The following is a 12459-nucleotide window of genomic DNA, read 5'->3' as shown; positions in this document are numbered from 1 at the left end:
GTCCGATCCATTGGCCCATCTCTGCTGGCAGCTGGGTCACAGCCGAGACCCGCTGCATTTTGGGGTTTCCCATGCCTTGCATTAACCTCCTGGAGCTGGCTGGCCCCCACAGAGATCCAAGCCTTGCCACTGTCCTGCCTGGTGCCTCAACTCCATTTATTCACCCCCATACAGTTGCTCAGGAGAAGGGAGAAGGGGGGTCTCCGGCAGCAGCTCCTGGAGGCAGAGGTGCTCCAGGCATAAAGCTTGTATTTTGTTTTCTTCCCTTTGACAAGCCGAACTGCAGAAGTTGAAAATTGTTCTTGCATGAGAGATTTTAAGCAGGGTTTAAACTAGGAGGAAGAGGATTGGAGAAGTAATTTCGTCTTCCACCAGAACTAGTTTTTAAGTTCTGTTTCTCCAAAGTTCACCACCTTTCTTGTTCTCTTGTTAAAAGACATCAGGTGCACCTGGTTTTACAGCTTGCAGGGAAACAGCCCTGTTTTGGCATTGTGCTGCCATGGGGTGAGATCAGTGCAGCTGAGGCCAGCGTGAAGCCTCCAGCATGAGAAAGGAAGGAGGAGATAGGGATCACAGCATCTGCTCTCACTAACCTTGAGCTGATTCCATCCTCCTGGCTCACTGCAAGGGCACCCCCACCAACCCCACTCCCCTCGCAGTTTCTTGTGCCCCAAGTAGTCTGCATACATGGGACTGCAGTGCCCTTGGAAGCTCGCATTACTGTATAACCCTCTGAGCCCAACAGTCTGAAGGGGGGGGGGGGGGGGGGGGAGAAATGGGGAAAAAAGCCTGTTCCTGCATGTAATTTTCTTGACCCAGATAACAGGGAGCTGCTCATCCTCAAATACAGAGCAAGAAGCTGTATTCTCCGCAAGTTCAGCAAGGGCTGAATATTTCCGAGGCTTCAACACCCTTCAGCAATGAGCCCCAGGACACTGTGTACGTACAGCACAGCATTTCCCTCTGGCGGAGCCAGGCTCTGGCACAAGCCGCTCGGATGCTGCCAGAGTAGCCCCGATGGCCTGAAGGCTGAAGTAAAGCCAGTGGCCTGAGTGGTAATGCCAGGAAAATCAGGCCTGGGGGCATGTAACTCTCCATTGCATTTTCTAGCTCAGCATCTGCCTAGGGGTGGCTTAGGCACAGCTCATCCTGCTGGGAGGCAGGGGGAGAGAGAAGACACCCCAAATCCTTCCCAACAGGTTTTCCACAATCCTATGGGCAGCATCTAAACAGGATAGCTTAAAATATTTGCTCCTGAACTTTTGCAAGCGGTGAAGGTTTTTTTAAGGACAAGACCCCACGCGGGGCTGGTGACAAATTATTTTGGAGTTTCCCTCAAAACTGAGTGCAAGACCCCAGCAAGCCCTCCCCTGCCTGAGCAGGGATGCCAGATTTCTATGTTGGAAGCCGCAGCACTTAGCAAAGCACAGGCACACCCACGCTCTGCCAGCGATGAAGTGGACTCCACTGGGCACAGGCTGGGACGTTTATTGTTTCTTTTTCCCACACAGCTGCTCAGATTCAGGAAATACAAAGGAGCCAGGTATCTTTGGAACTCTCCCCTGCTTCTTTGATGCTCCTAGCCAAGACTATCCCCAGAGAGGCTAAAAAATTACAGGGAGATCAAAGCCTCACTTGGGAAACAACAAAATAAATAAACCTTATCAGAGAGAGCCCACCCAGCACAGGGAGGGCTGAGTTGTCATCCAGGAGCTTTTCCTGCTCCCAAATCTCCTCCTCCCTACCCGTGCTGCTGCTCGCAAAGCAGCAAACTGGTTAAATCCCTTTCCAACGAGCCCAACCCTCTCCCGCCCGGGAATCCTCCCCAGGTTTTGCCTCCCTCTTCCCCACCTCCCCATCGGCGAGCAGAGCGTCCTTGGACCCGGCCGGCAGCGGGGAGGCGCCGGGAGCGGGAGGAGCGGGGCGCCCGGCCGGCCGGCCAGCCTCGCCATGCGGGTCCCCCTGCCCGCCCTGCTCTGCTGCTCGGCCGCCAGCCTCCTCCTGCTGCTGCTGCTGCGATGGCGGCGGCGAAGGGGGCTCTGGAGGAAGGTGAAGGAGGCTCGGCAGAGGCAGGAGCGGAGCTTGGTGCAGATGGAGATGGCTGTGCGGTGCTTTCGGGAGCAGGTGGGTGCAATAAGCGGCGCTTCTCCCCTCCTGCCCCCGGGGGGAGGCTGCGGATGGGCAAGCCGCCTCCGCCCGCCCGGCGACGGCTCCTCACCCTGGTCCCTTCCCCTTAGCGTAGCCCCGGGGCCAGCGGTCGCGCAGCCCTCCCTGCGGGCACTGGGGCGTCTCCCTGCAAGGGGCAGTTGCTGGGCGGCTCTCGCAGAGCTGGCCCGATTGCGAGACGGCGTCCCGGCTCCTAATGTGGAGCTACGGGGATTTAGCTTTATTTTTTTTCCTTTCTAAATCTATGTGTGCGTGCACACACACACACACCCCCCAGCAATGCAGCGATCCCCTCCGTAGCAGGGATGGGGAGGAAATGCTTCCTGGGGCAGCCGGTGCAGCGAGGGATAACGGGCAGTGGCGCAGGCGCCAGCAAACAGGAATCGGCAGCGAGGAGAGGAAAATCCCTGTCCCTCGTCTGAAAGGTTCCCGGCCTCTTCCGCCATGGTAGGAGGTTCAGCCTGGCAGCTGAGGAGGCGGTAGGAAAAGGCGAGCGGCAGTGTGTTATCAGCAGAGGCCAAAGTGCAGCCGCGCAGCCCGAGGACGCTGCCCAAAGGAACGGGATGTGATGCCACTGGTGCCAAGGTGCGATGCCACCGGTGCCGAGGTGCGGTGCCTAGAAATCCAGCTTGACCGTGCCGTGCCCCCTGCGATCCCGTCAGACTGCCCGACCTGTGGTTGGAGTGGACTCGCTCGGGTTCGGAGTCCATGGGTTCGGCTTGGGGGATGAGGTTTGATGCTTTTTTTCATGGTATTTAGTAGGTGGCGAGGCCCAAAAATGACCTGTTGGCTGTCAGCCGAGGGCTCCCTGGTTTGTGCGCTTCCCTGTAGGATATCTTGGTGATGCCAGGAGAAGAGCTGGCAGCAGGTCCGGTTTTGTTTCTTGCTGGAGCAATGTCTACAACCGCGCCACCAATTCCCACTGTAATTCAGCAGAGAACATTGCACCGAGCAGTTCCCCCAGGCCTGGCCAAGTCCTGTTTGAACAAGGCTGCGCGAAAGGCTTTCTCTTGAATGGCAGGTGCTTGGCGAGACCAGTCTGGCTGGGAAGACAAGGCTTTAGAAAGCCTGGGTTACTACTGGCCCTGCAGGTTTCACGCCATGCTCACTGGTGTCGAGTAGGAGCAGGATTGTGGTCTTGGGGCAGATATTTTTTGGATGGGTTACAGTGGGCACCAAGGGGAGAGGAGGAGCCCACCAGCTGAGGTGGAGGTGTGTCATTGTCTGTTCAACCTTTCCCATAGCATCCTTCTGTGAACATGATCTCCATCCTCTCTCTACCTTTGCCGGAGCTCTCCAAGAAACTCCGAGATGGCTCCCTCCCTCCAGAGCACGTCTTCTATGCCTACGTGGGCAAGGTGAGGAGCAAGGGCGGCAGGGCAGCATCTCACCCACGGTGGGGCTGGTTCTTTTTGGGAAAAGCCCAGCACAAGGTTCAAACGCTGGTTCAAACCCGGTTCAAATGCTGCTGAGCTGTCACTGCTCACTGGTTAGTGCTGGGCCCTTCTGCACTTTTCTGTGAGTTAGGGGAGAGCTGGGCATCTGGCTGCCATGGCTCTCAGCTTGGTTTGGAGCAAGAGGGAGCAGCAAGCTCAGCATCTGCAGAGCCCATACCTTCCTAGGGGAGCCCATACCTTCCTAGGGGCAGGTATAGCTATAGGTATAGCAGCAGAGTACTGCTATTGTCTCCCCTCCATCTCCAGATGGGTTGGTAAACCTCAAAGACTCGGTGTCCACTTTCATTCTCTACTTTTGCTATAATGCCCTGATCGCCTCCTGGGTTCCCACTTTGGGGTTAGCATTTTATGCCACCCCAGAAGGTCAGTCAAGAGAATAGCATTTGGTATTCTGCTGGGCTGAGTGCCTCTCTTCATCACACACCAGCTGGTGCTATGGCCCACCATGTCCAGACAACGTTTTGGAATTTGGCATGAAAATTTCTTGGAAAGGAACAGAAAGGGCTGCCCTGATACCGACTGCCCAGATGGCGAGGTGGAAAAGGGGGAAGAGGCAGGTGTCATTTGCAAAACAGAAGGCTGTTGTGCAATGCTGTGGGCTGTGTCTCACCTGTGGGCTTTGCCTGCTTTCCCCAAGGCCCTCCAAATCGCCACAGAAACCAACTGCATCACAGAGTATCTGCAGGAAAGCGAGACCCAGCTCCGGAAAGCGAAGCTGACAGGGAAGCTAGGTTTGCTCTACGGGGTGCCTGTCAGCATCAAAGACTCCATCAACTGCCAGGTACCGCCAGCATGATACCACGTGTGTCCTGAGATCCCTGTGGTTTGAAGTTTGGTGGCAGGAGGAGGTTTGACCTCAGCATCTGGCTTGACTTTGTCATAGCTGATGTGGGACGGCCTGCCCTGGCAGGTGGTGGGTTTTGCTGCCCGTCTCCCATATAAGCCAACAGAGAAGGCTGGTCAGACTTACTACCAATACACTATGCAACGTGTGCACGATGGATGGGTTGTTGGAGGTGCATGCACGTGCTTATATATATAGATAAGAATACGGGGGCAGGGGGAATTGCCATCCTCCATTTGGAAACCTCGGTGTCCTGTGTTCCCAGGGTCATGACTCCACGTTAGGGTTTATAAAAAACCTCAATAAACCCGCGGCAGAGGACAGCGTGGTGGTGCAGGTGCTCAGGAGACAGGGGGCAATTCCGTTTGTCAAAACCAACGTTCCCCAGTCCCTCATCAGGTAGGTGGGCGCTCCATTCCCTCAGCATGGCGGCAGTCCTCCCTTCCTCATCTCAAGTTAGGGTTTCAATCAAGTCTAATTCTCATCTCCCACTTCTTTTTAAATAACACCACCTCGTCCCCATCCTTACTGTCTTTAAGTTTTACTTAAAAAAGTAAAGACATTTACACTAAGGATGAAAATTAACTCTAGTTCCAAATGAAATAAAGAAGCAAAAGAGGAGGAGAAGAGGAGAGAAATCGCTGCCCTTCTTTCCTGTGCTGGGTGTTTTTAAATCACTTTTTTTTTTTTTTTCTTTTAAATTAACTCCTCAGAGATGGTCCTGTTAACTATACAGTGCAAACACATATTCATGGAAGGGGAAGCTAGTTAGCTAGTTAAGCTAACGACCTTAAATTATCCTGCCCCCAAACCCGCTGCTCTATCTGGTAAGACCACTCTTGATGTCATTGATATGGGATGAGGTCAGGTGTGCTCTGCTGGACAGTCACCCTGCTAGTGTCCCTGTGTCCTGCCAAGTGAGCTCTGGCCAAGCTCCTCCGTGGATGGCTATTGCCCAAGCCGTATGAAATGCCTTCCTTAAGGCAAAGCGGCAATGACTGACCATGTTTAAAAAAGGCCACACAAAGATGTCACCCCAGGAATTATCAGATTTTGTGCCAGTTCCTGGGAGTCCGATGTTCAAATATCGCTGCAGTTGGCATTTGGCCTGTTCCCAAGCAGGGGCTCAGCAATGCCCCCCCAGGGTGGGGGGGCCTGGACCTGCTCCGGGTAGGCTGCTTTGGATGTCCTGTGGCACTCGGGACCACCTGAACAGGGAGGCTTTCCCGGAGGCTTGATGTATTTGTGCTGCCAGAGGGTCTGTCTGGGGAAGGCTTGACAACACTGAAATGAGCTGGCAGTGAATCCAGGTCCTGGGACCACCATGAAAAGGCTGGTGGTATTCATGGGAACTTTGGGAAGCTCCCTCAGACTAAGTGATGTCAATGTAACTGCTAGTGAATTACCTAATTACATTCTGAAGGTCTTTTTGTAGTGACTGGGGTCCACATCAGCAGATATCTACATTCCTCTAATTTGCAATCTCTCTCTCTCTTTAGCTATGACTGCAAGAATTTAATCTTTGGTCAGACGTTCAACCCTCTGCTCTACACCAGAAGCCCTGGAGGCTCCTCTGGTGGAGAAGGGGCACTTGTAGGAGGAGGTGGGTCCATCTTGGGCTTTGGGACAGATGTAGGAGGGAGCCTACGTTTCCCCGCTGCCTTCTGTGGGATCTGTGCGCTCAAATCCACTGGCAACAGACTCAGGTACTGCGAGTAATGCAGTGATGTCTCTGGATGACACTCACCCGCCACCCTACTGACCAGTGTGCTGGGATGCTTCTACTCATGTGGGCAAGGGGAAACTTTGGAGGAACTGGGGAGGCTCATTTCTCCCTCTTGCCTGGACATTTTCTGGGGCCTGTATGGAGGGAAGCATTGGTTCCCCCAGAACGGAGACGGGGAAGCCTCTCCATCTGCGTGCTAAGGGGGTGGTTGTTCCTGACTGACAGGGCATAATCATTCTGGCCTAGGTTGGGTCTCTCTTGGGCTTCCCCTTGGCTGTTCCTTCTGCCAACCTCTGCATCTGCAAAGGGAGGGCAGTGTTTTCATTACCACTTACTACTGCTTAAAGCCTTTCCCTTCAATGAAAACTACTCAGCTGCTGTATTTTGTGTGTCTCTCTTTCTTCACAGTAAAAAAGGAATAATTTGTGCTGTCCTTGGGCAGAAGGCAGGTAGGAATTGATGGTTGTCCCCCAGGGAGGGCAGTGGGGCAGGGGTGAGAACGACTCTCAGCTGGTTATGGGGGACCTTCTCCAACACGTTCGGAGAGAGAAGCAGGTTCCCTTTCAGGGACTCTTTCAAAAAGCCAGCCCCATACCGTGATTTGTGAGAAAATGAAATATGCATGAGCCGAGAGGAGCAGTTTGTGTAACGCGTAAACCTCAACACACCCTGTAACCCCCAGGTTGCTGCGTTATCTGCCACTGCTTCATGGGAGGTGGGATCAGCAGTCAAAGGGGGTGTCTTATATTGTCCTTGTGTCATGATTGACAAAGCTTTTTGTTTAATTTTGTAAATCATGAAATAGAGACATCCGGGCACATATTGATGGATAACAACTCTGGATCCATAACGATGGGCCTGCTAGTGGGAAGACACCTGTAGGCACCCCCAGCCCAATTCTCAAACAGGAACTGTTGCCAAGACTAGATTAAGTCAAAACGATGCCAAGAGGTCCTGCTTTTCCAGAGCATGCCCTTGAAAGACCCCCAGCCATGAATGCTCTCTTCTGGTCTCTTCCAGTGGTCACAGGAGTGGGGCCGATGGCAAAAGATGTGGAGAGCCTGGCACTGTGCATGCGGGCGCTCCTGTGTGAGGACATGTTCAGCCTGGACAGCACAGTGCCCCCCCTTCCCTTCAATGAAGAGGTAAAGGACCTCAAAGGGGGCGAAGGTCTCTGAGAAGAGCTGCCATTGCTCAGGCTGAAAATGCCAGTGGTTCATGGGAGCCCTCTGTGTCCCGTGGGTGGACACGTGGGAGAGAGAAGTGCTGCTTTCCAGACTCGCCCTGTGGCATGGGTGTACTGCTGGCTCCTGACGCCGCTGACATCCTTCCAGCTGGCACTCTCCCTTGCTCTGCAGGTGTATTCCAGCACGCAGCCCCTCCGCATAGGCTACTACGAAACCGATTTCTTCACCATGCCAAGCCCTGCCATGAGACGTGCTGTTCGGGAGACGAAGCAGCTCTTAGAGGATGCTGGCCACACGGTAGGGTGTTGCATGAACTCAATAGTCATGCGGCATCTATTCTTCCTTCCTACCATGTCTTTGGGACCCATGGGTGAACATCAGGCAAATTTGGCAAGGAAAGGGGGCCTGGAGTCCACTCAGCTTCCCACAGCTTTGATGAAAGTAGGTAGCTGCTTCTGGAAGAGACAAATTCTTTATATTGCAACTTGATTTCTCCTCTCAGCAGGATCTCAGTACTCTTTAGGTGCTGGTGAACACAAAAGGGAGCCCACCCCGATCCATAACACATGCTGGGGAGCAGACACACTGCTGTATGACTTGTCTGTAGTGTGGGTGCATTTACTCACACTCTGGCTGAGATCCACGTTGTGCTAGGTGCTATACAACCCGGGTCCTGAGGCAGTGCCTGCAGGGAGCTTACAGTCCTGGTGGTGTATGATTACTCTCAGGTCAGGGTGTTTCTTGGGCTTGATGGACCACCACTCTTCAGTGGCTGTGACGAGCTGTTGTCCAAGTACTTGTTTAGTTTATTCTCAAGCCAATTTCACCTCTTCTGCATCATGTCCTTTGGCAAGCAGTTCCACAGATCTACTGCATGTTGCATGGAAAGCCACCTCCTGTTCTTGTATCTGGAAACAAGGACCGAAGGAGAAAATAAAAGGGCAGTTGCAGATGGCAGATCTTTTGTAGCCAAGCAGTCCCATATTGACCCAGACCCATTTCTAGGATCTCAGGTTCTTGGGGCGCTGAGCAGAGGTTGTCTCCTTCTTCCTCTCTGTGATTTCAGGAAGTCATCTCCTGTGCATGAGGCATGGTCATGGCTGCACGCCTCCCCCTTACCCTTCCACAAGGATCAGGAGTGAAGTGGGCACAGACTCATGCTCTCTGTCACCCACTGCCAGTTTTGGAGGGACCTTTGTGCCTTGGGGCTGCTTGGACATCAGGGGGCCAAGCCCATCCTGTATCTTTTGACTCATCAGTTGTTGCTCAAAGGGAAAACGGCATTTTCAGGGAAGGATGGATGGAATCGGGAGGACCTGGTGGCCTCAGATGCTGGAGGCTTTCCTGAGGGCTTGTCAGGAAATCTTCAGCCCAGCTCAGCCCATTGCAAGCCCTCGATGGCTTCTCCCACACAGCTTGCATGTGCTTGTGCCACTGACTCCTCTTCCATTGTCCTTCCAGCTGGTGCCCTTCGAACTCATGAACGTGGACTACGTGATCTTTAACTTCTGTGTCGGGGGAATGTTTGCAGATGGGGGTGCCTCCTTTCTCAAGAAATTGTAAGTATAGCCTGGAACGGTTTGGTGGGATCAGTGCCTTTCTGTGAATATCGTCCCTAGGGTCTGGCTAGCATCCAGATACAGGTAGCAGATCTGCTGGATGCAGACAGTGGCTGATATGCACTGGGATTTACTGGGGAGCTTACCATCAAGTGATTCAGCTGAACCTTGGGTCTCTTTGGGATTGTTACCAGCCTTGACAGATGAAAGGAAACTGGGTGCTGATATCCTGTAAATACTGTGAGAATCAGAGGAGCCCAGAGGAATGGAGCAAACCTCTTTTTGTCACTTACTTAGATATGCTGTTCAGAGGGGTTGGCCTTGTGAAAGCTCATCTACTGTGAGTGCTTCCTAACACGGCTCAGCTAAACACCCTTTTCTCTTTCAGCAAAGGGGAGCTGGAGAAAAGCAACATGGGGCTGCTGTTCTGGTTGGTGAAGTCACCAAACTGGCTAAAAACTGTCCTCTCCTGGATTGCCAAACCTTTTGTAAGGTCCATTTCTTTCTAGCATAGATGGAGTTAAGCAATAGGTGGTGAATAACTTGTCTCCCATTGCAGTAAGGCTTTGTCGTAGAGAAGTCTCTAGGCATTGCTTCCTGGCTGTGCTTAGACACATCTCCAAACTGGAGTCATGCTATTTCTGTTCCTTCTCTCCCCACTTTGGGGAAAATCCACGAGTCCTGCCTGAGCACTGAGTCAACAGCTTGTATTTGTGACAGAGCTGTCTCAGAGGACAGGGCTGGGATTAATGTAATTATTTTCTTATTTTTTACTTTTACTTTCTCCTTCTCAGGTGCCTCGATTTTCAGATCTCGTAAGAAATATGAGAGCAAAGTGAGTAAATCTGAGCCTGAACAAATGCGTGAAGACTTGGGTTTCTCTTTTGGAGAGCAGCAGTGTTTGCTGCATTAGGGATACTGCCCTAGCTGCATGCATCTGAGAAAATACAAGGCAGAAAACACAAGGGTGGGAGCAAACTGAGAGCAGTTTATGTCAACACCACAACACTGCAGGGTTTGGCAAACTGTTCTAGTACTGAGGATGGGAATGAGGGCGGGGGCTCACAGCCTCTTGCTTAGGAACTGGATGAAGCTTGTGGGAATGAAATATAGTGTCGGCTTCAGCACAGGTTAATGCATCCGCCGTACTGTGAGGTAGGGACCCCATAAGACAGAAGGAAGGTAAATGCGTAGGGAAGCAGGCTTGCTCTTTGTTGCTGCAATGTCAGTCTTGGGCAGATAGTGGTGAGAAAGGACTCAAATCCTTTCTGTAGCAGAGAGGGTGTATTTTGTGCTGTGCCTCCAAGGCAGTACGTGTGTCCCCACATCAAAGGATCAGTCCACCTCACACAGCCTGGCCTTTGAGAAATGATGTGCCTGGGCTTCCACCTCCTCCAGCATAGTGGCAGTAACAGGGCTGGACACTTGTCAGGCCAAAGCAGCACTGCACCAATCTGCCTTTAGTCTTCAGCCCTCCATCATGGGCAGAAGCAGAAATAAGACCTCCAGCCCTTCAGAGGAAAGCCAGGACTTTGCCAAAGCCCTCTCTTCCCTTGGCTGCAGCTCCAGGAGCAGAGCTAACCTGTGCCCATCTGCTTTTTGATGCTCTTCCCTGCCCCTAAAGCTGCTTTTTGCAGCACGTCTTGATGCCTTTCTTCGGTTTTGTTTCCTTTTTCAGCACAGTGGATGAAGTCTGGAGTCTTCATCATGAAATTGAGGTAAAGTATTGCAATTTGGCGTTAGATAGTTTTTGTTTTATTTCTCTTTGGGAAGAGGCAGATTCAGTACCCACCAAGGTTAGGAGATGATCAAGTCACTGGTGATGTGAGGTAGGAACATATGTCACTCCTCAACAGATCTCACTTGGATGTGCAAGTTCTCAGCACATTTAAACATTAGGACGACACGTAGACACATTCATGAGCCTGAATCAGACCTGAATTTTTTTTACTCCTACACTTGAAAATGTAGGCCATCAGCTACAGCAGTCTTGCCTTTATTTCCGTTCTGGTTTCCTCAAGACCCATGCCTGTGTCCCGGGTTGCAATGTGCTGCCGCACTCAATCTTTCCCCACCTCCAGTTTTAGCAGGGGGGAGGGTGCTTTGTACGCTGAGAGGGCTGTTGGCCAAGCAGCAAAGGGTTGCTGGATTTTAGCAGGATCAGGCCTGATGTAGCCTGATGGCTGCTCCTGGGGAAGGGCTGAGAGCCCAGCTGGGCACCCAAGGAGAGCCTCAGCCAGCAGTCGTGGGACAGTACATCCACTCCACTGACCACCAGTGCGTTTCCTCCTCAGGAGTTTTGCCACCAGTTCATCGCCCAGTGGAAAAAGCTGAATCTGGATGTCATGCTTTGTCCCATGCTGGGCCCGGCTCTTGGCATCGGCTATCCTGGGAAGCTCTCAGGTAGGACTGCCGACGGGGGACCTTTGCCTCCAGCGTGCCCCTGCTGCGGCACTCCACCAGTATCGATGAGAAGCGTTCCTCCTCCTCCCCTCACATCCCCAAGGCACTGGCCAGCAGTGGGAAGAGCTCGGCTCTTGGGGCAGCTGCAGCCCCAGCCCATGGGGTACGCCCAGGACAACCCTCTCGGTGCATGTGGGAGCCAAGGGGCGGGTTTCCATCCTGCAGCCCTTGATTTCCCAGTGCAAGTGCCCCGTTAGCTGGAAGCTTGCATACACGGAGGGGGGCAAAGGCTTTTCCTGCGGCGGGCTGGCGCTGCGAGCTCCCCCTCTCCCCCAGTGGCAGTCAGCTATACCATGCTCTACAACGCCTTGGACTTCCCCGCCGGTGTGGTCCCTGTCACGATGGTGACGGACGAGGACGAGGAGGAGCTGAAGGGCTACCAGGGATACTTTCAGGACTGGTGGGACCGGACCCTGGCAAAGGTGAGTGGCGCCAGGTTCCCCAGGGGCGCGAGCATCCCCATCCCTTCCCCTGGACATCCCCCTGCCCTCTCCCCCTCTGTTTGTACCGCAGGCTTTTCGTGGCAGTGTGGGGCTGCCAGTGGCCGTGCAGTGTGTGGCCTTGCCGTGGCAGGAGGAGCTGTGCCTCCGGTTCATGAAGGAGGTGGAGACACTCGTCCTGAAGAAAAACAGGCTTGTCTGAGTCCCGCGCGCTTGCCCGGAGCAGGATCCCAGCTAACGTCGGTGCAGGTCATCCTTTGGTCAGACTCACCCACAGGACTCGTGTTCCCCTCTGTGAGGATGCGGTGATGGCTGGGCGGGCTGCTGGCTTTGGGGTGCAAGTGGAAAGCGAGGCAAGCTCCGCAGTGGTGGAGCACTTCCAATCATCCTAATACAATATCTTTTGTTATCGGAAAGTCTGTTGTTTCAGGTCTGTGTTTGTGTGGGGGGTTGGGGTGGATTTTAATAACCCTCTCAGCACCCCCCAGGGAAGTGCAAGAACGTGATCTTTCTCTTACAAATGGGGAAACTGAGACATGGGGACTGGTTTTGTCTGACATGTTCAGACTCCTACTTGGAGTGCTGTAGGAAAAGGGATTTTCCCCTCCGTTCTCAGC

The 12459-nt window shown here is 53.2% G+C and overlaps 1 protein-coding gene across 2 annotated transcripts; it reads left to right on the top strand.

Annotated features, from left to right (window-relative positions):
- Window positions 1-1918: 1918 nt before the first annotated feature.
- On the top strand, window positions 1919-12250 carry LOC127019143 (fatty-acid amide hydrolase 1-like). Of its 2 annotated transcripts, XM_050901074.1 has the most exons (15): window positions 1919-2124; window positions 3411-3524; window positions 4261-4404; window positions 4733-4866; window positions 5967-6173; window positions 6602-6642; window positions 7214-7338; window positions 7552-7677; window positions 8842-8939; window positions 9328-9427; window positions 9734-9774; window positions 10618-10657; window positions 11234-11342; window positions 11679-11824; window positions 11916-12250. In XM_050901074.1, the coding sequence occupies exons 1-15, from the start codon at window positions 1951-1953 to the stop codon at window positions 12042-12044; spliced, it is 1728 nt and encodes a 575-aa protein (XP_050757031.1). In that variant the 5' UTR covers window positions 1919-1950; the 3' UTR covers window positions 12045-12250. The 2 variants fall into 2 exon arrangements, with proteins under 2 accessions (XP_050757031.1, XP_050757032.1); XM_050901075.1 differs by lacking the exon at window positions 5967-6173.
- The last annotated feature ends 209 nt before the right edge of the window (window positions 12251-12459 follow it).

This window comes from Gymnogyps californianus, chromosome 8 (genome assembly GCF_018139145.2).
Source record: "Gymnogyps californianus isolate 813 chromosome 8, ASM1813914v2, whole genome shotgun sequence".
In the NCBI taxonomy this organism is placed as follows: domain Eukaryota; kingdom Metazoa; phylum Chordata; class Aves; order Accipitriformes; family Cathartidae; genus Gymnogyps; species Gymnogyps californianus.
This window is presented reverse-complemented; position numbering and strand designations above follow the sequence as displayed.

Excerpts from the sequence above, each read along its gene's own strand:
- LOC127019143 (XM_050901074.1), top strand. The coding sequence starts at position 1,951 with ATGCGGGTCCCCCTGCCCGCCCTGCTCTGCTGCTCGGCCGCCAGCCTC. Across the intron at positions 7,678-8,841 it reads TAGAGGATGCTGGCCACACG|CTGGTGCCCTTCGAACTCAT; the intron begins GTAGGGTGTTGC and ends TTGTCCTTCCAG. Across the intron at positions 9,775-10,617 it reads GTAAGAAATATGAGAGCAAA|CACAGTGGATGAAGTCTGGA; the intron begins GTGAGTAAATCT and ends TTCCTTTTTCAG.